Raw genomic sequence first — 27,880 nt, forward strand, 5'->3', positions numbered from 1 at the left:
GGCCGCGTAGCGCAGTGGATTAGCGCGTCAGACTTCGGATCTGAAGGTCGTGGGTTCGAATCCCACCGTGGTCGCATTTCTTCTACTTTTATGAACTTTTTCTTTTTGGTGGTTTTAGGGTTTTTATTTTCTGTGGTTTTAGGGTTCCTGGATGAGCGATGGAAGCACAGGTTGTGGCATTCCACGACAAGCCGCAGGAGCTGCAATGCGTGGGATCGATGCAAGTCCAGAGGACGCTCAATCACAGCGGCGATGATTCTCAGGCTGCGGGGCTGAGCTTCATATGCGGGAGCTTGCCCGTGCCGACGGCGAGCCCGCCCAAGGCATTTTCCTCTACAGCAGTCGTCTATCACAAGAGGTGAATTCTTGCGATCGATGTGATTTTGAGTGACGATCTTGCGATGGCTCAATAAATTGCTTGCCTTGCATTCATCCAGGGTGATTGCGCCTCACTACAAGCTACTTCCAGCGGAGACTGATCTCAATGCGCCTCTGAGCAACAGAGCTCTCGCTGCTGTTAACGAATCATCCGGAAGTAAGAGCTGATCGTTTGGATTGTTCTTTAGTTTTTAGTCTTTTCTCTTTCAGACATATGTGAAACAACCAGCAAAACAGTCGCTCAAAAATGCGATGCTTTAGCTGCCAGTGCCCTCTCCGGCCACGGGGACGGGATCGACGTGATTGCTCCCGTTGACATACTGAAGCAGATCTTCAAGACTCCATACTCGAAAGCTCGGGTGTCAGTCGCGGTTCATAGGATTGGGAGGACTCTCATACTGAACAGTGGGTGTGTCAACTTTTGTCTTTGCTTTAATTCGAGTTTCTTTGCGTGCTTACGTTTGAATGCAGGCCGGATGAAGACAGAGAAACGCTTGTTCGTAAAAAAAAAGCAGTCAAGCTGGGTGAGAAGCTGCTATACTCGAGATTTGTCCACCATTCCATGCAGTCGAGATCGCCCCCGCCGTCGGAATCAACCAAAGAGACGGACAGTTCGACGGAGTCCTTGTTCAGCCCATGGCAGGAAACTATAGACGAAGAAGGCTGCGAGGGAAACCTGTGCGCTACGATGAGACTGCCGGTCCAGCATAACGGGAAGCTCTCGCGTGGAAGGCAGGCTGAAGTTGAGCTGGGGGATGATGATGACGAGGATGATGATGCGGAGTACAGTGAAGAAGATGGAGTGAGGCAAAAGAAGACATCCGACGATTTTTTGCGGGTCCTTTACTGGCAGTTTCAGAACTTGCGAATGCTTCTAGGAAGCGATCTACTGGTTTTCAGCAACGAGAAGCATGTCGCTGTAAGTTTGCACCTCATGGAGATTAAACGACAGGTAAAAAGAAGATGGTTTGTGTGCGAGGCCGTTGCTGACAGCCTCTTTTATGCAGGTTACGCCTCTGATGTGGCTCGATGCCTGGTTAGATAATGTAATGGCCAGTGTTCCCGAGCTGGCTATTTGCTACCATCACAATGGCGTCGTTCAGGGATATGAGCTTCTAAAGACCGACGACATTTTCTGCTTAAAGGGCCTTGCGGAAGACGGGACAGTCTTTTTTCAGCCACATATTGTGCAACAGAATGCCATTTCAGTGCTGAGGTTTCTTCAAGAAAATTGCAAGCATGACCCTGGGACCTACTGGGTAAGCTATCAATCCGGAGTGTCATGTACTAATACTTCACTAATTTTGTAGCTGTGTAAGAATCATGGCGAGGACGTGTTGCAGCTGTATGATCTATCAGATATATCTAAGAGCTGCAAGAAAGTTGACAGCCACAGCACACTACCTTCGCGGAATGCTAATGGTAACTGTTATACGTTGCCTCTGGCAATGCTTTTGTACCGCATTGCTTACAGCTTATCACGTTCTCAGGTATGTTTTGAAGTAAGGGGACTTTTTCTTAATTGAAAGTTTGTGTTTATTCAGGAGTCAAGTGACATTTGCAAATGTGCTAAATTGTTTCGGAAATGTCTAGAGTTCTTAGACAACGAAGAGCATCTGGTAGGTTGCTATTCGTTAATTTTTTGAGCTCTGGCACTAAGTCTGAGTTTGTTTTGTTTAGATAATCAGAGCAATCGCGCATGAGCAAGTTGCCAGATTAATTCTAAACTGTTGCAAGGAGCATGACTCTTCAGCGAAGCCTGTTCTGCTTTTAGAAGCCTACGATCATGAAGAAATAGTTGATCCGGACCTTGACGGGAAAAGCGTTTGCATCGAGGAATTATCTACGACATCGGGCGAGACAGAAGTTTCGGAGAAAGAGCTGACTCTTTACGACTCTCCTGTACAAGTCATGGATGCCGAAGTCGATCCTGTCTCTCCGCGCCTGGCCGCTGTTCATCACGTCTCTGAAGCCATACTATCTCTACGGTCCCAGAGGCAGCTTCAAGACATTGACAAGGAAAAGTTGAGGGTGACAAATATCAAGCAGTTCCCTCTGTGCCTTTGCGGGGATATAGACTGTATCAGCTTCTACGACATTGGAAGCAGCGAGTTCGGTGTTTTGATGGACCAGAAGCTCAGGGAGCTCATCTTGATGCTGGGAGAGTCTTATCTTGCTCTGGGGGAGGCTTACAGCGAGAAAGGAGACCTGGTTCGGACAGTGAAAGCTGCTCAGCTCGCCTGCTCCGTTTATGCGTCAGTGCTGAAGCTGGAAAACCTGCCTAGTCCGTATGGCTGCCAGTACTGTTTGCCGGCAAGCAGCTCAAAGAAGAAGTTCCTACCTCGTAAATCGGGAACTCAGCAGAATGACCTCCAGAAAGGACTCTTTTGGGGCCAGGTGTGGCGGTTGATAGGCGACGTCTACATCAAAAACCTCATGGTTCTCGGTGAAAATAGCCTTCCACGCAAGGGAATGAAAGGTGGCGAGGAGCTACAAATGGCTGAGGAGATAGTGCGAGAAGTTAAACGCCTCAGGAAGAAGTCCGGACAAAAGCCGGGATGTGGAGTCTGTAGTGCCAGTGACTGTAGCTGCCATATGGATAGAATAAGCAGTGGGAGCAGTGCAACGAGTAGCAGTGATTACAGCGAGAAAAATTCCTCGAGGCAGCGGACAAAGCACAAGAAATCAGGGAAAGCGGTGGCAACTGTTTATGAGGCGAAAGATGGGACAGTGGAGGAAGAATCGAAGACTCAAGCAGACTACAGTTACAAGCAAGTTTGCAAGAATCACGTCTGCTTCCACTTGCAACGAGTTCTCACCAAAGACTTGAAGCTCAACTTCGTGGCGGCAGTGGACTGCTACGATGCTGCGATATACGCTCTAACAGACGTTCCTGGAGCCTCTAGAGATCTGGACGCAGCCGTTCGGAAGAAAGGCTGGGCCTGCAACGAGCTCGCACGTCTGATACTGGCTAGCGAGGATCTTGCTCTCGCCGAGATGGCCTATCTCACCGCCATCCGAGCGTTCGAAACAGTTGGAGATTCGACAAACGTACTCCTCGTGAACTGCAACCTCGGCCACGCACTAAGATCGGCTGCCGAGAAGCTGGTTGCCTGGATGTCCGTGGGTGACTTGAGTCCGGAGAAACGCGAACGAGTCGCTCGCGAGGCCAGGGAGTTTTACTTGAAGGCCTTGAAGTGCTACCGAGCTGCGAAGAGAGAAGCCGCCAACTTATCCGGCTCGAAGGAACTCGAGGAAAACGTTGTGACGCAGCTCGCCAACACGTACCTGAGGCTGGGACTCTTCACGGTGGATCAGCAGACTTCCGCGGTTCTAAACTCGGGCGACTCGCTGACGAGCTACAAGCTGCAATCGCTGTTTGCGACGTCGGACATCCTCGAGGCTCTGCTGCTCTACGAGTCGATTCCTCGAGCGCAGGAGACCGCCTTCACGCACTTCCAGATCGGCTCGCACCTTCGGAACTGCCTCCAGATCGCCAAGCTCAAGACCGACTACAGCAAAGACACGAATCTCAAGTTCCACGCCTCGCTAGCGGACCACCATCTCCGGAAAGCTCTCGGCTACTATCGGCCTCATTCGCATCCGACGATGTTCCTCGACATCCTCCTGGTGGAATGCGACCTTTGCTTCTTGGTGCTACCATTTTCCGGCGCAAACCAGGTACTACCACTTTGCTTTTTGCATAACAAAGTTCTTTTTCTTCGATCGTGAAGTTCTAGTGTTCTAATGGAAGGTTTCTTTGCGCAGCTGTTGATACTGGAGCAAGGAATGGCGTGCATGCTGGAAGGCCGGCGAGCGCTGGAAGTGACAGTGGAATCGAGGCCAGCGGACGAAACTCTGGAAAAATTCATCGCCCAGCTCCAGACTTTACTGAAAAACTTGCTGGGAGCTGTGATCAAAGAGGACAAAGCGTCGAGCGCTCGAGCACTGGACGTGGAGACGATCAAAACCATGTACCGCATTGCTTTGAGGTCCTCCATCCACGCTTTGCCAAACGAGTTAAAGGAGCTCCATGATCTCTGGCAAAGACTATAATAACACTACTGTTTTTAGGGTTCTTGAGAGGACACGGTCTTGACTTGACGAGCAGCGTTTGGCGATCGCATCAACGAGGTGAGGATCGAGCGAGCGAGCGCCAGTTCCTGGAAGACTTCGCTGGGATCTCAGGAAAGAATGCTTCTGGATCTTAGATTCTAGAGATTTCGCGAGAGATTCTGGGATTGGACAGAATGCTGCGCGGCGGCATAGGGAATGCGGTGTTGGCACCGATCTCCGAGGTGCTGGCTCGATTGGTAGTCCAGGTAACGGACACGGCCATGGCTGCCAAGGATGTGTTGATCGAGAGGGAGAGCTTTAGCGAGCTTGGGAGCTACCTGGAGAAGATCTTGCCCGTGTTGCGAGAGCTCCACGATAAGAATGTGAGGGACACGCCGCCGATGAGAGTCTCGCTGGAGAGCCTGGAGAGGGAGATGAAGAAGGCACAGGAGTTGATCAAGTTGTGTGGATCCAAGAGCCGGATCTACCTTCTTCTACACTGCCGGACGCTCGTCAAGCAAGTCCAGGACATCACGCACGAGATTGGGAGGTGTTTGAGCCTCATTCCACTGGCGAGTATGAACATCTCGGTGGACAGCCGCGAGGTGACTTCCAAGCTCTTGGTGGACATGCAAAGCGCCCAGTTTCGAGCTGCTGCCGCCGACGAAGAGCTCGTGGAGAAGATCGAGCTGGGGATCCGAGACCAACGAACAGACAGTGCTTTCGCGAATGATCTGCTGCTCCAGATTGCCAGGTCCGTTGGAGTGCCTCAGAACACACTCGCTCTCGCTCAGGAGCTGGAGGAGTTTAAGAAGGAGAAGGAAGAGGCCGAGCTCCGGAAGAACCGAGCCGAGGCGTATCAGCTTGAGCAGATCATTGGGCTCTTGAGCGCCGCCAACGTGAAGAATGGTGGCAGTGGGGAGTTTCATAGAGTGACTGGAAGTAACTGGCAGTACATGCCTTTCTACTGCCAGCTGACGCGAGCTCTCATGGAGGACCCGGTGGAGATTGCTTCCGGCCAGACTTTCGAGAGGAGCGCCATTGAGAAGTGGTTTCGGGATGGGAACACTGTGTGCCCCGTGACTGGGGTCGAGCTCGACAGCTTCGAGTTGAAGCCGAACCACTCTTTGAGATCTGCGATCGAGGAGTCCAGAGACAGAAGCACGCGGTACAATATCGAGGCTTGCGGACGAAAGATCAAGAGCCAGGAGGATACTGAGGTACAAGCTGGACTATGGGAACTACACAGGCTTAGCGAAGAGAGGCCTCGGAACCCCACGTGGATTGCCGAAGCTGGACTTCTCCCGGTTATAGTGAGCTTGCTCGAGTCCAGACAAAGAGCTACAAGGATGAAAGCTCTGGCTGCGCTTTCTAGCCTTGCTGCTGGCAACGAGAACAAGGTATGCTCTGTCACCTTTTGCTCCTTGATGGTCTGATTCAGTTGTGCAGGCAAGGCTCTAAATTACGCACACTTTGAGGCAGGAAAGGATAATGGACGCAGGTGCATTGCCCCTCACGGTGAGGTCGCTGTCGCGAGATGGTGAAGAGCGAAAGGAAGCGGTCAAGCTCCTGTTGGAGCTATCGAAGGTTCCCAGGATTTGCGACCAGATTGGGAAAGCTCAGGGATGCATTCTTCTGCTTGCGACGCTGAGGAACGAGATCGAAAGCGCTGTTCAGGATGCCACGGCTTTGCTGGATGCTCTTTCGAACAACAGCCAGAACGTGGTACAAATGGCCGAGGCAAACTACTTTAGACCCCTTGCTGTCCGGCTGGCTGAAGGTATGCATGGTTCTCTTTTGGAACAGGCATTTCATCTGTTTTACTGGTATCTGTAGGCTCGGACAAGGACAAGATTTTAATGGCAAGTGCGATCGCGAGGATGGGCCTTACGGATCAAGGCAAAGCGACACTAGCACAGGATGGAGCTATAGGTCCTCTGGTGAAAATGATTTCCCTGGGTAACTTGGAAGCCAAATCTGCAGCGCTTGGTGCACTTCAAAACTTGTCAACGCTTCCGGACAATAGGGACGAAATGATTGCTGCGGGCGTCGTCCCCTCCCTGCTCAGGCTCTTGTGCTCAGTCACGTCTTCCTTGGTCACGCTCAAAGAACAAGCTGCAGCAACTTTTGCCAATCTGGCATCGTCACCTGCGAATACATCCAAGAGCAACGAGGTGCTGGAATCCGAAGATACACTAGTGCAACTGCTTTCGCTACTCAATCTCGCCGGGCCAGAGATCCAGGGACATCTTCTACGTGCACTCTACGGAATTGCTACTTCTAGAGACGCCGCAGAGGCCAGAAACATCCTAAGAGCGGCAGACGCCATCCAGCTGCTTCTTCCATTTTGCGAAAACAGCGATTCTGGCGTCCGAGTCTACGCTCTCAAACTGCTCTTCTGCCTGTCGGGAGATGGCTCTGGACGTGAGATATCCGAGTTCCTTGGCCCGACTAGCTTCAAGACTTTAGTCGACGTACTATCGGCTACATGGAGCTCGGACGAAGAAAAAGCTGCCGCCGTTGGGATCCTTGGCAACCTCCCGTCAACCGACAACCAAGTGATCGAGAGGCTGCTCCAAGCCGGAGCGCTTCCTCCAACGCTAAATCTCCTGGACGGTGTGGTTCGGGGTACGAGAGCCATGCCAAAGAGCGTCCAAGACTCGGTCGTGGAGAACTCGGTGGCGGTGCTACTACACTTTACAAGGCCAGCACGGGAGGACTTGCAACGCCTGGCTGCTGATCACGGTGCCGTGTCACGCCTGGTCGACGTACTTTCGGCGGGGAGTCCACTGGCAAGAGCGAGAGCTGCGACAGGACTGGCACAGTTCTCGGAGAGTTCCCGGAGGCTTTCCACGCCCGTGGCGAGAAGCAGCGCCGGATTGTTCTCGTGCTTCTTCCGGCCTCGAGAAACAGGATGCGAGCTCCACCAAGGCCACTGCTCCGAGAGAGGCTCGTTTTGCATGCTCGAGGCCAAAGCAGTGGCTCCGCTGATCCAGTGCCTGGAGGCGAGCGAGGCCCAAGTCCAGGAAGCCGCACTCACTGCGCTAGCGACGCTGCTCCACGACGAGATCTGGCAGAAGGGAGTGAAAGTCATCGCGGATGCTCGCGGGATTCGCAGCCTGGTGAGAGTTATCACGTTTGGAACGCCGGAGGCGAAAGAAAAGGCGCTGTGGATGCTGGAGAAGGTGTTCCGTATCGAAAGGTACCGGAACGAGTTTGGGAGCTCGGCTCAGATGCCACTTATTGAGCTGACCTCGCGAGGTAACAGCGTGACGAGGCCGATGGCGGCAAGGATTTTAGCTCATCTCCAGGTACTCCACTCTCAGTCATCGTATTTCTAATCCATTTGTGTGGTATACTAGTGATTGTAAATAGATTTTTCTAAACGAGAGCAATGGCTCTCTACAATCCTGCGTCTTGTTCTTGCGCAAAAGTTTATGTGGCCACAGTTCCTCTTCGTGTTCCTCCAGGTCCTCCATCTTGGCTTATCAACACAGTGGAAGCCAGTGGGATTACAAAGCTTTGCCACTACATGACCATTGTCCAATCCAAGCAGCAGTGCACAGTGTTTGATTTCCAGCCAGAGAATCCAGAGGACCCTCTCGTGGCACTGGCCTTGATTTGTGGCCAGCAAGTCTCAGGTAGATTTGGATTTCTTTCTCTTCTTTTGATTTTCTTCTTTCAAATAGTATAAGATTTGTATTGTTTGCAAGGAATTGTGCAGCAAAGAAGGCTGCCAAGGCTTCCTTCCAGCAGAATTGAGCTTGTTGGCAACATGCTTCCTGGATTGGATCTTACTTCTGCTGTGGAGTTTAACAATTCATGGCCTACTGACCTGATTCTCCACAGGCATGATTGTAGGCACCACACTGCAGGTATTTGGGAGATATGTTTGTTTTCTTAGCCACTTCTTTAAGCAGGTCTCGTTGGTCATCTTACTGGGAGAATGGTTGTTCCTTTTTAAAAGCTGCATTTTCATATAAACAGTAACTTAGCCAAATCTAAGGAGGATTAACATCTCTGATCTAGATTTCTAAATTTCTCTTATTCTTACCATCTCCTGTCATCTCCATGCTTGTTTTGACCCAAACAAACTGTCGGGCAAGAATAACTCGCAGACTAGTGAAGTACCAAAGAGCTCTATATGGGATTGAAAGAATTAACTGGATATATATTAAAAGTGTTGAGGGGGAACAAGCTAAAATGATTGCAAAACGAACGGGGGACCACTTGCTCGCTCTCCCTCAGTCAGGAGGAGGGGAGAGCGGCAGCTGCGAGTTGGTATAGGACAACATTGAGTTACATATACCAAATACCATAAACATTAAAAACATTTAGAAGCATTTGAAGTACTAGTTTAGCTTGGACAAGTTTTTCATGGATGGATGGTGGATAATGATCATTTGTCCAAGAAAGATCAAAGAACATTATCAAGAGATCAATGTAGTTTTTCCGTGCGCTTTAACAATCGTTCTACTGTATAAACTAGATAGTTTAACAAAGATAATAAACAGTATCAATTAGTATAGTATGTGGTCATGAAATGAATGCTTTCTCATTATTTTCAAGTTGAAAATCAGTCAGTGGATTATTATAAAACATTTATTTTTAGACGATTTGTTAATGCCTTCAATTATTTGCTCAGAGAAATTTTTTTAGAGGATCTAATCTATTCTTATTAACTGGGTATATTACTATGCATATTATTTTTAGTTTACAAAACCTTAAGCTATTAAGCTAATAATTTAGCAAAATGTACCTGAATTCCATACATTTTTCTTTATGGGTTTAGTGCTGAATACCTTTTGATATGAGAAATATAATACTAAATTACAATTATTTTGTACTACTAAATGTGCATTTTCATAACAATTATTATATTTACAATAAGTACCAGAAGCCCAAATAACTTCTTTATTATAAGAATATAAAACTAAATTTCCATCTTCTTGTAACCTTAGTATACATTCTGTACCCTTATTTGTTGTTTGTGTAGACCATAAACTTTTTTTTTTAGTATATAGTACTAAATTACAATCACTATTTAAATATAAATATGCTTTTTGGTTTGAAGAAATTAAAAAATGTGTTGTTAATAGATATTGATATAACATATTAACATACCCACTTATTAAGATACTTGAAAATACGTTACAATTAAAAAGTTTTATTGCATAAATTTGATTATGACGGGGAATATAGTTTCTAATGTAATAATAAATAACAAAATGTTGAGTGTTAATATAAATATAGGAAGCAGCAAAGTTCCTCATCTCATTATATGATCTTTCTAAAATATGATTTAATGAGTTTCTAATTACAGATCCTACATCTTCATTGCCTTCATTATTTGAACCACAAAGTTGAGCAGCTGTTTGTAAAGCATAAATACCATATACAATAGAAGTAGTACTTCTACCTGGATTTATAAGTAATAAAAGTCCATGGAAGCTTTGATCTCTTGGAAGTACATTATTTGGTATAAAATTAATTGCATTTTGAATAACATGGAAAATAATATTTACTGCTTCTTCAGATAGAACATCAAAATCACCTGTTTGAAAATTAATATCTTGTGAAATTGTTGTTATTATTATCAATAGTATGCCAAAGTTTGATATATATATCTTTCTCATTATTCCAATTTATAATAATAATTACATTCTTCATTGTTATAAGTACTTAAAATAATTATCTTTTGCCAAAAAATATTTAGCAAGATCAGTAAAGTTAAGTTTACTTTTGTAATTAAATATTATTATAGAATTTCATTTAATATATAAAAATCTTAATAATTATAAAAGTAAAGTTCACTCGTAATTTTTAAATGAATATGGCTTTATAGGGATAAAATGAGTTTGAGGTTTGCACATAATAAGATTTTCTGTTTCTCTTAAATTTAACTTGCGGGAATCGAACTCACGACTTGCAACAATGTAGATTCAGGCGGTGTTATAAACCTGTCATAACGGTGGGAGTTTGGTTATAAACCGGCTCTCTAATGGCCCAGCAGCTACGCAAAGCCGCAGTGTACAGCAAAGAAGAAGGCGAGTGCGGAAGCCCAGCTTCGTCCATCGGCAAAGGCGTCAACCAAAGAGCCGAGGCCATCGCCGAGGCACACCGCAATCGTGTGGAGACGGAAGCACAGGCCTACTTGGAAGCCGCCACTCGCAAGGCCGAAGCACGGGCTCTCAAGCTCCAGGTAGTGACGAGAAATACTTCCAAGTTCCTGTGTAGCTTCATCCCCCTCCTCTTCTGGAACTCTTTCTACAGGGAAAAGCCGAGAGGCAGCGAATGCTGGAGGAGTCCAAAGCGCTGGAGAATCGAAAGAAGGAGGAGCAGCGAGCTGAGATGCTCGTCCACTCTGCCGAGGTTTGACTGATTGGATTGCCTTCTTCTCCACCATGGAGTTGTACTGCTTGATCTCAAGTGGAATGCAGGTAAGGGTTGATAAACTCCTGGCCAGAGCCCGGCAAGAGTGCCAGAAGATCAAATCCCACTCCCACGAGCACACCGAGAAGAGCATCGCCGATTCCTTCACAAAAGCCGAGCGGGTAAAAACGGACCACGAGTTTTGTTTTATCGCTCGACTCCACATAAAAAGAGAAACCTGACTTGCCACAGTTGAAAGCCGAGATCGAGGAGCAGAAGAAGAAAGAGCTTGCGGACATCGTGGACCGCGTCCAGCAATTGATAGTTATCGGAGAGTTGCCGGCTGCAGAGAACAAGAGCGTTGTCAAGAAATTGAAAGATGGCCTTGCGCGGTACTTCTGAAAGAAAAACTGTAAGTTAATGGTATGACCTCCATACCCGGTGATGCAAACTACAAAAGTAAAAGAGTTTACCTCGGAAGTAGCTTCTGACACTTCAATCACTGTCTGGATCGCCGTCGATAATGTCTGGAAGCGCATCAGTCTCCGAATCAGATCCTAGAGTGATTTTGGAAGCAGCGAAACTAGAGAGGTCCACAACAGGTGCCTTTTCCGAGAGTGAGCAAGGCTCCTGTTTACCTGGGACACTGTCTTGCTGCTGGTCTTCAGAGTCCATGAGCCGCGCAAAACTTGGAAAGTCGTTTTGCAGGCTGGTTGCCACTTGAGCACGCGCAACGTCCAGTATGTCTCTCTTCGGCGACGAGCTGAATTCGCCACCGGGTGTTGAAAGAATCGACATGGACGTTGCAGTAGCAGGCATACCGATGTCCACGTATCTCAAAGGATCCATTGGAATTACTTCGTCCCCCGCAGCCTCGGCCATTGCTGTCGCAGCTGGCTGCTCCGAACCACCACTTTGTTGGTCACCTTTAAAGACCAGCCCCTCACCGCTCAAATCTTCAGCGAGCAATCCCCTCCAGTCTTCTCCAATATCTTCTCCATAACCAAGCCAAGTGTCTACTTCCGCCCACGGGTCCACAGCCAGCTGATTATTGACCTTTAATGCTGGAGGAGCTGGAGGAGCTGAGGGTGCCGCAAAGCTTATACCCGTCGGCGGAGTCCCAGCTGGAACTGCTCCAACATTTGCAGCAGCGTTCGAGGAAGTCTTTGCGAGCTTCTGAGTGCTTGACGGATTAGTAGACGGGTTTCCAGAAGCACTTCCTCTCGCCCCCGCCACCGCAGAAGCAGCCATGCCCGAGGCCACCGCCGCGGGAGTGTCCAGAGGTGGCAAGCATCGAGGATGGATGAGTGCTTCTAAAGCGAGTAGAGCGTGGGCACAAACTTCAGCTACTTCGCTCCCAGCGTCTTTTCGACCTGAATGAAGTTCTCATAAATAACCAAACTAAAAATGTACGTGAGAAGAGATTATACCTTTGCGGAAGATTGATAATCCTTGCGCAAGGTAGGGAGGCCGATGAGCGCAAGGTGACAATAGAGATGCCAGCAGTGCCTTGTATGCGGCGACCTGGAAAGAAGCCGATGCCGCCGACAGATTTCCTTCTAGTGACGTGCTCTCGTCATCAAAGCCGCCACCAGATGCGCTTTTCGAGGAAGCTAAGATTGCTATGCTTGCAAGTAAACTGTCCACTTCAGCTCGCACACGTTCCGGAAGCATTGCACCACCCTGTAACATTGAAGGATTAGAATAATATAAAGAACAGCATATAACAGCTTACAGCAGTGAGCAAAGCTTCCAAAGCTTGCAATGCAGAGATTTGTACGGAGACAGGGATCACTATTTCGTTGAAACAGCTTGCATCTGGCATACCATTTCCTTGATGGTCTACAGGAACGCCACCCGGTTCCTTCCTTTTCTTCTGGTTTATCCCAGGCCCCCAGGCAGCAACGGTGGACATAGTACTTCCGGGACGTGTGCCCCTCGGAGAAAAAACAAAAGAACCAGAGGCGCTTCCCCTTAAGTCGGATAGAGCATTACCCACAACTACAGGAGCAAGTGCTTCCGCCATTCCTGGATAAAAAAAGTAAACAACTGACTCATGCACAGTATACCGTCGAAAATACCTGCACCGAGGGATATCAACAAATGCTTGGATATGCCGTAAAGCTTAACTCTCAAACCAGGTGGTACAGCTCCGCACCTTCGGAAAGCATCAGTTAATAAGTGGACAATGTGGGCCGCTCGTGGAAGAAGCTGACTGCAAGGACCAATGCAGCAAACATAAGACACAAGATCATGGGAGTACGTCCACTGTACCTCCTAGCCCCGCATATGGTTGAATGGAGAAGATTCAATGCGCAGAGATGTAATGCTGGAAGTTCGGAGCAAAGAGCCGTTTGATGAGCACTTGATACGGATACACACAGAGGTGATGCTGCTGGCAAGCGAGATCCATCAACCCTGAGGATCCTTGTGGACAATGCAAGTAAAGGAAGTATAGGCACCGGCACCTTCATCAAAGGGAACCATAAGAGAGGTCCAAACAAACCCGTCTCGTGCTTACCGGGACTGGGTATGGATTGACAAGCAGATAATGGCAGCTTTGCAAGAGCGACGATATTCGTGGAACCAACTGTTGCCAAAACCTTTTGTTTCCTTGAGTGGACATGTTTGCGCCAGCAAAATGCCACCCTCCTTCCCTGGGCTGTAATGACATAGTGGCCTCTTCGGCAGCGTTCACTACAAAGAAGACTTAGGAAAACCAAGCAGCTTAAAAATTTGACGTCCTTACCCTCTTCCATACCACGAAAGGCTCTATCGAGCTCGGAGTTTACCGCGATGAGGATGCGACGAACCATTGCGCTCCATGCCGACGCTTCACCATGAGCTCTGGGAAGTAAAGCCAAACATCGAGCACACCTCTGCTTCCTTAACATTTGAAAAGAATTAGCCGCCAGCGCTTCGAAAACATAGATAATAAATACCTCAGAAAGTGCGATATTACCGTCAGCATCCATGATTTGAGCGACAAGAATGCTTTCAACCTGAAAGTTTTGAATTATAAAACGCCTCAAAACGGAGTTTCACAAAGAACTTACATTGCTATAGTGTTGTCGGAGACAAGCCGGAAAATACTTAAGAACGGTGGCTAACAAATCGATAGCCTCATTCTGCAAGAGCGGCAGTGAATGATTTACTGACCGATCGACAATGACTCTACATACCCATATTGCGCAGGAATCCTTGTCAGTAAGCAGCTGCACAAGGGTCTGGACCAGCTTAGAAGCCAGAGCGGCGCCTTCGCGCCGTACTCCCGGGTAGTCAAGAAAGCTTCCCAATCTGAAAAACAATCAATCAGCTTAGAACAAGATAGAAAGCTCTAGTACCTCGTAAGAAAATCATTAAGCGCAGCACAGACTGCTGCACGGATGAAAGTTGGTTCTGTGGGCTGCCAGAGAAGAAGTTTCAAAAGTGTAACAATTATGTTTTCACAAACCTTGAGCTGGACAAGGAGTTTCTGAAACCATGATACATAGGACTCTAGAAAACGTTGTCTTGTAAATTCCTGAAACGTAATTCCCAGCAGTCCCACTCCCGCATAGCGTGAATCAGCCTAAGGGAAAAAGATAAGACAAGGAGCTTATGAAACAACACAAGCGTACCACCGGACTGGAGAGAAGACCATGCAAGCGCTCGACCCACGCATCCACCGCGCATTTCCTAGCATCAGCAGCGGCTTTGGCAGCCGCGCCACCATGGAAAGGATGCAATCCCGGCGCCACTGCCGCAGCAGCCATGGGCTCGGACAGCAATGCATGGCGCCGGATGAGAGTCGCGGCGAATTCCAGCTGCGCCAATCGAGACCCGCTACCAATGAAATGCCGCTCCTGCTGCGACCTGTGGAGGTGATGATCTTCCGGCAAATGCGTCTGCATCACGGCCTGGAGAAGCGCTGGGCGAAGACGAGGATCGTGAACGTTGTGGATGCCGTCCTCAAACCCCAGCGCCATCGCCGCCATAGCCGCCATGGGAATGGAAACCTCGCAAACCCTAGAAATCCCTAGTGGGGGTTTTAGGAGCTTTGGAATGCAAAGAGGCGGGATATAGAGAAACCGTCTTGGACGATAACGCGAGTTCGAATCCTCGGTAGCGCTTCCACTCCACTGCCATGGCATTGGCGACAAGCACATAGCCACTGGCGGCGCGCGGGTCGAAATATTTCGCCCCGGCCCTCGCGATCGCGAGATCCGCCCCATTCCTGCAAGATCGAAGCACACAGCTCCACTCCAAATCATCCGGGGCAAAGGGCATAGCAGCGATGAGATCCATGGCGTCGTCCAGCGATCCCGCGCGGCACAGCAGATCGGCAATGCAGCAGTGATCGCGCTTCGAGGGGTGGACGCCGTAGCTCTCTCGCATCGACACGAAGATCGACCGCGCAGCGTCCATCTGGCCGAGATGGACGCACGCCGCCAGCGCCGCCTCGAAGCACGCGGCATCCGGCGCCTCCTCTAGCTGCATTTCGAAGAAGAGGTCCAGGGCTTGGCCGGGCAGGCCATTGCTCGCAGATGCCGCCAGGATGCCGCCCCACGCCGCGGTATCCCGCTGCGGCATACAGCCGAAGAGCTTTCGCGCCATCTCTACTTGCCCGCTTTGGGAATATGCTGCGGACAGTACCGTCCACGACGCCGCAGTACGCCGTGGCATGCTCCCAAACACGGCCTTGGACTCCGCGAGCCTCTCGTTATTGAAAAACGCTACTAGCATACAGTCCCAACTGACGGAATCTCTCTCGGGCATCCCATCAAACGTAAATTTTGCTAGCTCCAGATGCTCGCATTGGGCATATGCCGCAAGTATGGCATTCCAAGAAACTAGGTCCTTCATTGGCATAATTTCAAAGATGCTTTTAGCGGAATCAAGTCTCCCGTTAGCAGTATATACAGAAAGCAATGTGTTCCAAGAGAAGAGATTGTGGCGCGGTATTTGATCAAACACAAGCTTGGCCTCCTCCACATTCCCGTCCTGGGAATATGCTGTAAGGAGAGCTGTCCACGTTATAAGATCCGTCTGTGGCATATCCTCCAATACTGCCCAGGCACCCGTGATGTTTCTACTCTGTACAAATGTGGAAACCATCGTATTACAGGAGCTAAGGCTTCTGTACGGCATGGCACAGTATAATGCCCAAGATTCCTCTAGATACCCAGCACGGGCATATGCGGCAAGCATTGCGTTCCAGCACACAATATCTCGCTGACGAATCTCATTAAAGATTCTGATGGCCTCGCCAAGATTCCCTATCTCAGAGTATGCTGCCAGCATGGCAGTCCAGGAGACCACATTGTGCTCAGGCATCTCGTCAAACGCGCGTTTGGCGTATTCTAGGTTCCCGCTTTGGGAATATGCCGTGAGCTTGGCATTCCATACGACAAAACTCCTCTCAGGCATCTCGTCAAAAATGCGCTCGGCATCTACAAGATGCCCATTGGTGGCATAAGTAGAAAGCATTGCCGTCCATAAGACTAAGTCTCTCTCGGGCATAGAATCGAAAAGTTTTACGGCCTCTTTGATCAAGCCGAGTTCGCCATGAAATTTGAGCATGGTTGTTCCCGAGACAAGATTCCTGTGGGGCATGACAGTGAAGATTTTTTGGGCCTCCTCCATATGCCCGTCTTGTACATATGCATCCAATATCAAATCCCAGGAGTAGTAGTCTTTTCTGCGGATGCTTTGAAAAATTTTGCGAGCGTTCTTTGGGCTTCCACAGCTCGTGTACATCTCAATCAGTTTGTTGGCTAAGAAGGTGTCTAAGATCTTAATCCTGCAGTGAAGTTCTTGTGCAATTGTGAGATCCCTACAAGATTGTATAGCTCTTAGTAACTTGTTTCGATCCATCATGCCATAGTTTCAGCTAGAATTCATAAATAAAGTGATCTTTTTAAGTTACAAAAGACCCCAATTAGTAATATTTAATGTTGGCAAAATGTAAACTTTCACTCTAAATTTATTTTTTAAAGTTAAAATAAAGATAAGATCATTTATTTCTTTTTCAGGGGTTTTGCGGGATCATTTCAGGCATTTCAAGATCACAGTGAGCGTTTCAGCTGAGGATAGATTTCTACTGCTCACAAGCGTGGCAACCTCAAAGCTGGTCACTTCCCTCCTGGCTGCCAGGCCCAGGTTGTAAATCTCTTGGTAGATACGATAGTTTTCATTCTTGCAAGCAGCCTCGCCAGCGATTCCCAGAGACTTGGTCCATCATCCCGAGCGAGATTGTTTTTAAGAAGCTAGGTTGAGGATCCAGGAAAATTTTGAACTCCTCTCCCAGGATGTCACACACTCGCTGGGGCAAGGAGGCGAGGAAGGAGCTCGTTCTCCATTCCTCGAAGGATTTCTTACATCTCCATCTTTTATGATCAAGAAAATATAATCGCATACCTCACTTTCACCCTCCGGGGGTCATAGACGGCGAAAATTCTCTCCTGGCCTCGTGTGAACTCCACTGGAACTTGCAGATGCGCCACTGGCAAGAAAGTAATCCCCCTCTTCTTGCCAAACACGAGTGAATCTTTGCCAGAAGGGGCCGCTCGCAGCGAAGGCAGTGTTTCAGCTTGTGTCTCAAAAATGCTCCCCAGGGCCACCTCGCAGAGAAGAACAACGCGCAACCCATTTGCTCCTGCTGTAGCATAGGACAATGCCTTCCCGACGTAATCGGTCAAGTAGACAGCGTACCTATGATGCAAAGAAAACACAACACTAGAGACAAACTACGAGTAAGAAAAACAAGTTCAAACTCACCCGTACGTGTCAAAAGCGTTCGAATTTGTCGGGATCTCAAGACCATTTTCCACTATTGCCTTCAGATTATTGATGTGCGTACCGTGCCACAGAGCTAGAACACAAAGAAAATCAAAGAGAAAATGTGCAAGTTTTTTCATACCCGTGCGAGCGAGCGATGCGAAATCCTCGTCAAGATCTCCACCATTGCACTTTAAAATCCTATCAATCTTGCCTGGATTTCCCCACCTCGCCCAAACGTCCTCGATCTCACGCACCTCTGGATTCTTCGCAGCCGAGAGTGTAGTGACGTTGCCCATGGCGCTGTTTGAATTAGGGTAGAACCAAGTTGCTTTGATTTTTCTGAGCATTACTTGTGTGAAAAGTATCTAAAATGGAAAGGAAGTCGAATTTTGGGCCACTTGAGGATGAAGAGCTTGCAAGAGAGGATGGGTGCTGAACCAACATGGTCACGATCCAGAAAAATTTTATCCTGTGCTCCAGCGAGGCGCTTGGCATAGGACCTAAAAACCCTGAATCACTATGTTCACGCTACATGTAGTGAGCCGTGAAATGGCGATAGTTTTCCTTCTGTCACAACCCAGAGCTTGCTCACGCTTCCAGATTGTTGTGGCTCACCTATAAGAAGCATTGGAAAAAGCAAACACAATGTCTTGCAAAACTCTCATACCATTAAAACTCCTCCCTAAATGAGTGATAAACCTTCTTCCCACGACATCAAGGTCCTACAATAATCCAAACAGCAGAATCACGAAAGTGTTGAAAGACAATATAGGATTCTTACAAGGTGATTTGAAGGCTTATTAAAAGATCTGTTGAATGTGATTTTTGCAAGAGCCACATGACTCTTTTGCAGTTTCCCAAGAGACCAAATGAACCCAAGAAAGTGCGAATCTTTTGCTCTGGAGCACCCTGTACCAATGAACAGTCATAAACTGATAACAAGCAAGACAGCCCACCCTCCCAACCTTTAAAGCATTATAGACCATGGAATATTTTTAAAATATTCCTGTGGTTTGTGTCATTCTCCCCTCCCAACTATATATAGCAGCCTTGAGAAGCTAAACAATTCAAGACAATATAACCATGGAGAAAAGATGTGTAAAAAAATCTAGGAAATCACAAGCATGAGGTATCTGAACCAAAGCCAAACTCAAACTTGCTAGAATTTGTTCCTTCAAGGCTTGAAATGAACTTTGAGCAGCTTCAAACCAAGAGAAGTTGGATGAGTGAATGATATCTGTAAGAGGAGCTACTATTGATGTAAAGTGCTGCACAAACTTGCAAAGGTAGTTAGCAAAGCCCAAACATGCTCGAAGTTTCTTCAATGATGAAGGTTCAAGCCACTTACTAATAGCACTGCACTTATTTGGATTAGCCATCAACTACCCGTTGGAAACTTTGAACCCCAGATGTGTGATCTCAGTTATACCGAAGTTACACTTGGATAATTTTGCCACCATGCCATGCTGTTTGAGTACAGCCAATACGGTTGAGATGTGCCAAGAACAGCTGTAGATAAGTATATCATCAAAGAAAACTACAACGAACTTGAAGAGGAATGTGGCCTGAAAGGTAGCAGGGGCATTAGACAAGCCAAAAGGCATTACACAAATTCAAAAAGCCCCCTGTGTGTCCAAAATGTTGTTTTATGTTGACCTGCAGCTGCCACCCTGATCTGATAATCTATCTTGCTGAGAAACTTAGCATGACATTGTTCCTTATTCAGCACTCGATAATCCACGCACAGTCGCCATGTGCCATCTTCAAAACTAGAAGCACCGGGGATGCAAACGCACTAGTGCTCTCAAAGATCATCCCTTGCTGAAGAAGATCCTCGACCATGGAGTCTACAATTTCACGTTTGTCTCGTGTCATGCATATAATCGGCCAAGTGATAGAAGAAACTCTTGGCTCCAAGTCAATATGGTGCTATACTCCTGTGTGGTCACTGATAAATGCTGAAAGTGAGCACCTAAACACAAGGAGGTGTGCCTCAAGGATGGCACACAATGCACTTCTACTTACTTCACAACACTCTTTCCATCACCACTTCCTCCACTGAGATATTGCTGGCGGAGAGGTGATCGTTTGCTTTCTTCTTAGCTGCTTTCTTCACGGCTTTCTTCTGATCTGCATCTTTCTCAATCACCTCCCTGTTAGACAAGCTTTCTAAGGTCTCTTCTTTCTTCACTGCTTTCTTCAAACCTTCAAAGCAACTCAAGTTGCTACTGTTTTCTTGATTATCATATCGGGGAGGATTCTTAACTTCTGCTTTCTTCATGTCCGCTTTCTTCACCACTCCTTTCTTTAGTTCTGCTTTCTTCGTATTGTGATCCTCCTCCTCATCTACTTTTCCCCTGCTGAGCTTTAATTCTTCCCTCGGCCAGTCCGAGATAAGGACCTCTGCACCTTGTTTTGCAAACAATAGCATTGTGCTGCCATTGCCAACACAATAGCTCCCATGGAGACCACCCCTTTCAATGCTGTTCTTGGAAGTTAACCAATATATCCGCCAACTGTGCCAAGGTCTCCACTCTAAGAACTACATCCCCTACTCCCATGTCAAGCACGTAGAAGTGTTCCAAAACAGCGTAGTCGTTGATCATAAAGGAATAGAAAACCTACTCTCTTGTGCAAACTGTTTCCCCATCAGCTATTTCCTAGAACTTGCTCCACCTGCTGTGCATGCAACTTCAGCTTCGATAAGGATCACCTATTGATGAAGGTATTAGAAGCGCTAGAATCCAGTAGGCCAAAGGCCTCCCGACCATTAATGTGTCCCTTCAACCTGAAACAGGCTAGACTTGCCAAAGAATGCTAGACTAGAAATTGTTGCCTTCGCCTCTGCCAACCCAGGGCGCAATAGCTCATCCTTATGAGCTGCCTCCCAGATCAACACTTCGCCAGTTTCCTCAAAGTCATCCATGTTGACTTGCAAGAGATTTCCATTTCATCCTCTTTAAAGTACAACATGGCTGCTTGTCCTTGGATGATTGTCTTGTTCTTATGCACTAGACACGAAAGGTGGTGATCGTGACTCCATTTGTCTCGGCAGTTGAATCACTTGCCCATCTTCAAATCCTCCATGCATTTAGATTTTTCGTCATAACTGCTTCTCTCCTGCTGTCGATTGGTCTGGAGCAGTTTGGGTGAATGGCAGAATCTCTCAAGAAGGTTGGAAACGACATCCTCCATTATCTGTGCATCTCACGCAGAACTGTGAATTTGCATTCACCATTGCTTCTCTAATTGAAGTTGGTTTTGTTTGAGCAACATCAGCTGCCATGGTTGTGGAAGAGCCGTGATATACTGTTCTGTGAGTACATCTTCCAAAACATTACCGACCTCAAATCGATTCCGCAACCATGTAGCGTTGAAAACTTGCAAGCCCTACTTCTGCCAATCGTAGCATAGATCACAAAGCTTATTGAATGGGGAATTGGTCACTGGTGTCAAGATGAATGTCTCTTCCAACATCTTCTTGAACTGTGGCCACAAAGGAAAAATCTTTGCCTGCTCCAAATTATGGAACCATTCGGATGCCAAATCCTTTAGATGCATTGCAGCGAACGGCACCTTCTCGTGATCTCTCCATTGTCTACAAACAAAGTTGTGCTCCATTTTTGCCTAACGAAAGGTGAAACCGTGTGATGGTGCTCAAGATCCGTCATAGCATATATGGAATGGAAAATGTACATATGTGTGACATGGTGAACCGGTGAAGACTCGTGTCTCTCCACGTGGACTAACCACGTGGCACAGGGCACTCTCAACACTCCCACTGGCACTGTGGCCATCACGAGTGATGCTCATCAGTGGAGAAAGTCCCAGCCCTTCGCGATGGACTTGAAATCGATCTCGAGGTAGTGCTTTTGTGAAGATATCTGCAACCTGAGTGGTCGTGTCACAGTAGATCAGCTCAATTGTGCCATCTTCCACTTTCTCACGAACAAAATGATGATGAATCCAAGTGTTTGTTGCATGAATGAAAGCGAGGATTGGCCGCTAACGCAATGCAGCTTTGATTGTCGCAGAAGAGGCGAGTGGGAGTCTTCACACTCACACCAAGGTTAGAAAGTAGTGAGCGTAACCACACACCTTCTTTGGTAGCTTGTGAGGCTGCCAAATATTCTGCTTCAGTACTAGAGGTTGCCACTGTACTTTGCTTCCTGCTGCACCACGAGACTGTCGCACTGCCCAGGGAAAACGAATAGCCAGAGGTGGACTTGCGTGTGTCACAGTCTCCCCCAAAATCAGCATCACAGTAGCCCGTGAGGGTAAGCTCTTTTCCCTGGTAGCACAATCCAAAGTAAGTAGTACCTCGAAGGTACCTGAAGATGCGTTTCACCGCTGCCCAATGTTGAGATCCAGGATTAGCCAGGAATTGGCTAACTTTGCTGACGGCAAAAGAAATATCTGGGCGCGTACAAACAGCTGGATACATGAGACTGCCAACAGCTTGTCTGTAAGGGATGGAGTCCATGGCTCTCTTGTCGTCCTCTGTCTCAGGAGACATGGCTCGTGAAAGCTGGCAGCCTAGTTCCATTGGTGTCGCCACTGGATTAGAGCTCGTCATAGAAAACCTGGCCAGCATATCTTCTATATACTTGGCTTGGTGAAGATAGATAGTGCGTTGAGAGCGATCACGCACAAGTTCCATGCCAAGAAAGTAGGAAGCCGAGCCAAGAGTTTTCATCTCAAATTGGCTGCAAAGATCTCGCTTAACCTGGAGAAACATTAAGCGATGATTATGGATGACAAGAGTATCATCAACATAAAGAGCGATGATCACAAATGATTCACCCTCCACCCGAATATAAAGATTTGGGTCTGCCTCGCTACGGGAAAGGCCCACACTTAGTATAAAATCGTCAAAGCGTTTGTACCAAGATCTGGGTGCTTGTTTCAAGCCGTAGACAGCTTTCTTGAGAAGCCAGAGATGTTCCTCTTTTCCAGCGGCTAGAAATCCTTATGGCTGTGCCATATAGATTTCTTCGTCAAGCGCGCCATAAAGAAACGCCGTGGTCACATCCATCTGTTCCAGATCAAAGTCTCCCACCGCAGCAAAATTAATCAAGGAACGAAGAGTAGAATGCTTAACCACTGGAGCGAAGGTGTCGTTGTAGTCAAGTCCAGGAACTTGCGAGCATCCTTTCGCCACCAATCGCGCCTTGTAGCGAACCGAGCCATCAGGATTAAGCTTCAGAGCATACACCCACATGCTCTTGATAATCTGGCAATTGGAAGGCACAGTTGGAACAAGAACATGTGTCTTGTTCTTTTGCTGTGAAGCAATCTCGGCTTCCATTGCTACACGCCAGTAAGACGCTTCCTGTGAGGCCATGGCTTCTCCATAGGTCCTCGGAACAGTAGGAGTCCCAGCTGCACGAGAGGAGACCATTGTCTCGATGAGACGCTCAGTAGGCCGCCTTGTGCGGATCGATCTGCGTAGAGGATCTGGAGGAGGCGGCGGGGTTGGTGGTGTTGGAGTAGAAGCGGGCATAGATTGTTGCATAGGGACTGTTTGAAGCGGCACAGTGATCGTGCCGACAGTCAACTGATCTTGTTCCGCTTCAACGTCATTTTCTTCGGTCAAGGTAGGTCTGGAAGTAGAACCTAGAAGGAAGAAACGAATTCTCGTTGAAAACCACATCTCTGCTCAGGATCTCCTGCTTCGTGATTGGATTCCAGAGACGATAGGCTTTGTGATCGAGGCTGTAGCCCACAAACACAGCCTTCTGGCTCTTGGGGTCCAATTTCTTGCGCATTCCATCAGGGATGTGAGCCCACGCTTCACACCCGAATATTCTCAGATGCGTAACTGTAGGTTTCTTGCCACTCCATGCTTCTTCAGGAGTGATGTCAGCAAGGGCAGAGGTGGGGAGCCGGTTCTGGAGATAGTTCGCCGTCAAGACAGCGTGAAACCAGAAGCTGCGAGGCAAACCACTGGAAAGTAGCATTGCCCGAGCACTCTCCACTAGTGTGCGATTCTTGCGCTCAGCTACGCCATTCTGTTGTGGAGTCTCTCGCGTTGTAAGTTCTCGCACAATCCCTCCTTGCTCACACAGCTCGTTGAAAGCATTGGAAGTGAATTCGCCTCCACCATCACTTCTCAATCGCTTGAGCATTTTCCCAGTTTGTGTTTCTCCCATATCCTTGAAAGTCTGGAAGTAGTGTAACGATTGGGATTTGCGAGCCATAGGGTAGATCATAGTGCGACGACTGTAGTCATCAATGAAACTGATAAAGTATTGGATACCTCCCACTGCTGTGGTGGCCATCGGACCACACACATCAGTGTGTACAAGTTCCATGAGCTCTGTAGCTCGAGATGCTCCAGTCTTGGGGAAAGGTTGGCGAGTAGATTTTCCTAGCTGACAGCCCTGGCAAAATGGAAGAACGGCTCTTGGGTCCAGGTCTAGACCTTCAACCATCTGCTCGCGTGCGAGCTGCTTGATTCTATCAGCACTAGGATGCCCCAGGCGTGCGTGCCAAAGCTCCAGTGAGTGACTGGTCGTTGTCTTTTGTGCGTGTAGGCCCAGACTCCGTCCAGCAAGATCTGGCAGCATGGTAAGGCGGTAGAGGTCACGCCGTCCAGGCCGGGACGCTGTGAGGATGGCTCCTGTGGTCGAGATCAGCTGGAATTGGCGAGGTGTAATAGCGAACTGATACCCATCCTCAGCAAATTGTCCCACAGAGAACAAATTAGCACATAAACCAGGAATATAAAGAACCTCGTGGATCTTTACGACTATTCTTTGTGGTAAAGTGAACTTGATGGTTCCAATTCCTTTCACAGCAAGCTGCTGGGCATTGCCAACGATGACATACTCCTCTGTGGCTGTAGGATCATAGGCTTCAAAGTACTTATCACTGTTGAACATATGGTCTGTAGCAGCAGAATCCAGGTAGATGCACTCTGTAGACAGTGCTGCCACTGCCATAGCTCGTGACAAGATGAAGGCGTGTACCACCTTTTTCTTTGCATTGTTCCTTACAGGCTTGAGAGATGGATTTTTCACCCAGCATTGAGCTTCGTCATGGCCTTTCTTGTTGCAATGAGAACACTTGGGCTTCTTGGATGAAGAGGCTCCTTGTTTCCCTTTGTTCACTGTTTCTTTCCTGAGAGAAGAGTAGAATGCAACGGCCTCTGATCCTGTTGTTGCTCTTCGTCTCAGATCATCGTCCTGGAGGCTACTGATCACGCCATTCAGGGTTAGAGGAGTTCCAGTGGTAGTGAGGCTACGTATGAGAGGATCAAAGGATGGAGGAAGTGTGACGAGCACCAGCTCTGCTTCTTCTTCATCCTCTATGTTCGCTCCCACATCCTTAAGATCATCTAAGATTGTTCTCGCTGCAGCAAGATGATCCTTGAGGTCGTCCCCTTCAGCCATCACCAGTGCATGAAGCTGCTTCCGTAAAAAGATGCGATGGGATGTTGAAGGGATCTGGTAAGTCTGCTTCATGGCCTCCCACGCTTCCTTTGCACTCTTGCACCGTCCAATGCAATGGAATTCTCGCCCCTCCAGCGCTGCATGGAATTTGCCCAAAGCTCTCCGGTCCTTCTTGCGATACTTCGCAGTTTCATCCACTGTAGCTGTATCTGGAAGTGTCTCAGTTCCTGTGGTGATTTCCCAGAGGCCTCGTTCATCCATATAGGATTCGAATTTTGTCTTCCAGAAGCGCCAGTTCCTCCCATCAAATTTTGGTGGATTTGCGTCCACTGAAACGATATCCGCTGTAGGCACAGTCGGATTTGTGATGGGAGGGGAAATAGGTGGTGGATTTGGAGGCGGATTTGTGGGAACAGTGGCTGCCATGGGTGCCGACACCCAATCCCACCAGGCCTGGAGCGTTTGGATTAGGGCACGCCTCTGTCTACGTAGACGGAGGCTCCGATTCACCCTAGCAAGTGTCGCCCTGATCCTACGGTTTCGTATTCTTCTCGCTCTCCCAGGCATGGCTCCGATACCATCTAACGAAAGGTGAAACTGTGTGATGGTGCTCAAGATCCGTCATAGCATATATGGAATGGAAAATGTACATATGTGTGACATGGTGAACCGGTGAAGACTCGTGTCTCTCCACGTGGACTAACCACGTGGCACAGGGCCACTCTCAACATCTTGGAGCTTCAACCTATTGTCTGCTCCATCATACCGGTCAATGGGAAACTTCTCGCAATCCTACCAGCGAGATGGTGCTGGACCTTTGCCTAAGATTCCTTCTCCTGCTAAGACACATATATCGGCTTGCTAGATCTGCTCAATCAGTTCCTCGTACCATTGAGGTTACTTTGATGATTGAAAGTACCCTCCTTCACAGATGGAGGTCAAGCGGAGGTCCAGCATCGATGCACTATCGGTTGGACTTTCTTATGATGTAGCATCGACTGGTCTGTTCTGGAGAAGTTTTTGGCACCGTTGACGGTCTTACAGGCTTTTTGCAGATACAACAAGGTGTTCCAGTATCTACTACGTTTGAAGCGGATTCAGCTTGAGCTTGAGAAGTCTTGGGCAAAAGCCATGCAACGTGATCAAAGGTGAGGCCCTCAGATGATCCCAAAGTTTCAGGTATGCCATATGTCCTACTTGATAACAAATCTACAGTTCTACATGCAGGTAAGAGATTCAACAGAACTCATGATCAATATGCTTTGTTTGCTCAGGTGGATGTTATCGACAATGGAGCATAGAAAGGTTCTACAGAAATTCTATTTCATTCCATTCCAAGATTCTAAAGTATTTTTAACTTGATCTTTATATAGGTACTTGTCAGTACGCTCCAACGGCTATAGAACTCCGCCTCCACCCAAGCTGACCCACAGCTGGATTTCTGAGAGCAAGCGAGGGAGACTTTCTTGTTCCGGAATGGCCCTTTCCCATCTGCCTGTATGCATCAGCATGCTCCTGAATCCCCCTCCTTGCACTGCTTGCAGCAGCAGCGGCAGCATTTGAGAACCTGTGACTTTCTCCACCATAGGTTTTGACTGATATTTTGTAAGATCTGATATATGTGTGTTGAAATAAATCATTCATTTTTGTGGTGGAAAAAAATTGCAACAAGGATGTATCATTCCTTTGTAAGCTGAGTGGTATTTGTGGCCAAGAGGAGCAGAGGAATCTCATTTCATTCCAAGCATAAGCGGGAGCGATTACCAGTAGCCAAGAGGAGAAGAGGAATCTCAGGAGTTCTATTTCAAAATGGCAGCAATAAACATCACAGCAATTTACCTTGGCCGTATGGGTTGGTTGGCTTCTCCTGCTTTGGCTGCCCGAAGGTAAAACACCTTGTTCAGGATCACACCTTTAGTGCTCCCAGCTAGATGGTGCGGTGCGGCATTTAAACTTCTTAGTGCAAATGCATGCAATGGTCGAAGAAAGCAAGACAACACTGTGAAAAAAGCAGCAGGTTTTTAGCTTGAGATTCAAGTTTGGGTGTGAAGAAAGTAGGACAACATTGTGAAGAAAGCAGCGGGGACTTGACTATAGAGACTGCACTCGAAGAAAGCAGCAAAGAAAGTGGTAGTGCAATAAATTTGGTTGCTAGCGATGGGCAACTAGATTCAAGTCTTTGTGGAAGGGTGAAGCGTTCACATCAGTAGGTAGAGGAGGCAATGTCAGACATAAAGTCTTCTTCCATGCATGCAGATATCAAGGCAGTGGCGACCCAGCATGCCTGTGTTTTCACTCGAAAGATTAGTAATTGTTCTAGTGAAGTTACCGGGATAACACATTGGATTGAGTTAGAACCACACTCCATCGCAGTTAACTCTTCGATAATTCATCTAAGTTGGGAGGAATGAGCCATTGTTGATGCCATGTGGAGGAATTACAACAGGAAGGGTTGGTGGAGGAAAGCATTAGTCTGTTCGCATCTCCAATACTTCTTGTTTTTAAGAAGGATGGTTCATGGAGATTGGTGGTGGATTACAGGGCCCTTAATAGGATAAGCATCAAGAACAGGTTTCCTATTCCCAGGGTAGATGAGCTTCTGGATGAGCTTGGCAACGGCAAGTTCTTTTCCAAGATTGACCTTCATTCTGGTTACTATCAAATTGCCATGTAGGACGAGGACAAGGCCAAGACAGCATTTAGAACTCATCGGGGATTGTTTCAATTTAGAGTAATGCCTTTTGGCCTTACTAATGTGCCTGTTACATTCCAAAGTCTCATGAACAAGATCTTGGCTAAGTATTTCTTCCAGTTCATTATATTTTTTTTTTATGACATACTAATCTATAGTTGGGACTGGACAGAGCACCTACACCACTTGGAAGTGATTTTATCCATTTTGGAGAACAATGCATTGG

The 27,880-nt window shown here is 47.7% G+C and overlaps 5 protein-coding genes and 1 non-coding gene across 7 annotated transcripts; 3 read left to right on the forward strand and 3 right to left on the reverse strand.

Annotated features, from left to right (window-relative positions):
- Positions 1–74, forward strand: TRNAR-UCG. Its single transcript has one exon. It is a non-coding gene; the product is annotated as a tRNA-Arg (tRNA).
- A 75-nt stretch (positions 75–149) lies between these two features.
- LOC112346616 lies at positions 150–4,463 on the forward strand. The gene is made up of 9 exons (XM_024675983.1): positions 150–358; positions 438–535; positions 589–787; positions 850–1,330; positions 1,386–1,637; positions 1,689–1,868; positions 1,923–1,997; positions 2,059–4,059; positions 4,147–4,463. Exons 1-9 carry the CDS (start codon positions 159–161, stop codon positions 4,432–4,434), a joined length of 3,774 nt encoding a protein of 1,257 aa, XP_024531751.1. The 5' UTR covers positions 150–158; the 3' UTR covers positions 4,435–4,463.
- A 15-nt stretch (positions 4,464–4,478) lies between these two features.
- LOC9642068 (U-box domain-containing protein 44) lies at positions 4,479–8,434 on the forward strand. Its single transcript, XM_002971069.2, has 5 exons — positions 4,479–5,834; positions 5,917–6,214; positions 6,271–8,075; positions 8,148–8,309; positions 8,355–8,434. The coding sequence occupies exons 1-3, from the start codon at positions 4,629–4,631 to the stop codon at positions 7,773–7,775; spliced, it is 3,009 nt and encodes a 1,002-aa protein (XP_002971115.1). The 5' UTR covers positions 4,479–4,628; the 3' UTR covers positions 7,776–8,075; positions 8,148–8,309; positions 8,355–8,434.
- Positions 8,435–10,989: 2,555 nt separating this feature from the next.
- Positions 10,990–15,347, reverse strand: LOC9642071. Of its 2 annotated transcripts, none has more exons than XM_024676014.1 (14): positions 14,427–15,347; positions 14,261–14,377; positions 14,151–14,212; positions 13,989–14,103; positions 13,863–13,934; positions 13,749–13,808; positions 13,556–13,685; positions 13,328–13,503; positions 13,081–13,274; positions 12,888–13,021; positions 12,542–12,834; positions 12,237–12,489; positions 11,280–12,179; positions 10,990–11,204 (listed from the first exon to the last, which is right to left on the reverse strand). In XM_024676014.1, the coding sequence occupies exons 1-13, from the start codon at positions 15,261–15,263 to the stop codon at positions 11,302–11,304; spliced, it is 3,321 nt and encodes a 1,106-aa protein (XP_024531782.1). In that variant the 5' UTR covers positions 15,264–15,347; the 3' UTR covers positions 10,990–11,204; positions 11,280–11,301. The 2 variants fall into 2 exon arrangements, with proteins under 2 accessions (XP_024531782.1, XP_024531783.1); XM_024676015.1 differs by having other exon boundaries at positions 10,990–11,216.
- On the reverse strand, positions 15,276–16,431 carry LOC112346593 (pentatricopeptide repeat-containing protein At4g02750-like). Its single transcript, XM_024675912.1, has 2 exons — positions 15,413–16,431; positions 15,276–15,369 (listed from the first exon to the last, which is right to left on the reverse strand). Exons 1-2 carry the CDS (start codon positions 16,429–16,431, stop codon positions 15,276–15,278), a joined length of 1,113 nt encoding a protein of 370 aa, XP_024531680.1.
- A 361-nt stretch (positions 16,432–16,792) lies between these two features.
- LOC9642540 lies at positions 16,793–18,290 on the reverse strand. The gene is made up of 4 exons (XM_024676017.1): positions 18,236–18,290; positions 17,708–18,183; positions 17,566–17,659; positions 16,793–17,499 (listed from the first exon to the last, which is right to left on the reverse strand). Exons 2-4 carry the CDS (start codon positions 17,913–17,915, stop codon positions 17,184–17,186), a joined length of 618 nt encoding a protein of 205 aa, XP_024531785.1. The 5' UTR covers positions 17,916–18,183; positions 18,236–18,290; the 3' UTR covers positions 16,793–17,183.
- Positions 18,291–27,880: the final 9,590 nt, after the last annotated feature.

Source organism: Selaginella moellendorffii, unplaced genomic scaffold, assembly GCF_000143415.4.
Source record: "Selaginella moellendorffii unplaced genomic scaffold, v1.0 SELMOscaffold_16, whole genome shotgun sequence".
Taxonomy (NCBI): Eukaryota; Viridiplantae; Streptophyta; class Lycopodiopsida; order Selaginellales; family Selaginellaceae; genus Selaginella; species Selaginella moellendorffii.

Excerpts from the sequence above, each read along its gene's own strand:
- LOC9642068 (XM_002971069.2), top strand. The coding sequence starts at position 4,629 with ATGCTGCGCGGCGGCATAGGGAATGCGGTGTTGGCACCGATCTCCGAG. Across the intron at positions 5,835-5,916 it reads CTGCTGGCAACGAGAACAAG|GAAAGGATAATGGACGCAGG; the intron begins GTATGCTCTGTC and ends ACTTTGAGGCAG. Across the intron at positions 6,215-6,270 it reads TGCTGTCCGGCTGGCTGAAG|GCTCGGACAAGGACAAGATT; the intron begins GTATGCATGGTT and ends TGGTATCTGTAG.
- LOC9642540 (XM_024676017.1), bottom strand. The coding sequence starts at position 17,915 with ATGCTCAGAAAAATCAAAGCAACTTGGTTCTACCCTAATTCAAACAGC. Across the intron at positions 17,660-17,707 it reads CGCATCGCTCGCTCGCACGG|CTCTGTGGCACGGTACGCAC; the intron begins GTATGAAAAAAC and ends TTTGTGTTCTAG. Across the intron at positions 17,500-17,565 it reads AACGCTTTTGACACGTACGG|GTACGCTGTCTACTTGACCG; the intron begins GTGAGTTTGAAC and ends TTTGCATCATAG.
- LOC9642071 (XM_024676014.1), bottom strand. The coding sequence starts at position 15,263 with ATGCCGCGTGCTTCGAGGCGGCGCTGGCGGCGTGCGTCCATCTCGGCC. Across the intron at positions 13,022-13,080 it reads ACCATATGCGGGGCTAGGAG|TCAGCTTCTTCCACGAGCGG; the intron begins GTACAGTGGACG and ends TGGTCCTTGCAG. Across the intron at positions 12,490-12,541 it reads TGGAAGCTTTGCTCACTGCT|GGTGGTGCAATGCTTCCGGA; the intron begins GTAAGCTGTTAT and ends TCAATGTTACAG.
- LOC112346616 (XM_024675983.1), top strand. The coding sequence starts at position 159 with ATGGAAGCACAGGTTGTGGCATTCCACGACAAGCCGCAGGAGCTGCAA. Across the intron at positions 788-849 it reads ACTCTCATACTGAACAGTGG|GCCGGATGAAGACAGAGAAA; the intron begins GTGTGTCAACTT and ends GTTTGAATGCAG. Across the intron at positions 1,998-2,058 it reads TAGACAACGAAGAGCATCTG|ATAATCAGAGCAATCGCGCA; the intron begins GTAGGTTGCTAT and ends TGTTTTGTTTAG.
- LOC112346593 (XM_024675912.1), bottom strand. The coding sequence starts at position 16,431 with ATGGAGGAGGCCCAAAAAATCTTCACTGTCATGCCCCACAGGAATCTT. Across the intron at positions 15,370-15,412 it reads GCAGCATATTCCCAAAGCGG|CGGGATACCGCGGCGTGGGG; the intron begins GCAAGTAGAGAT and ends TGTATGCCGCAG.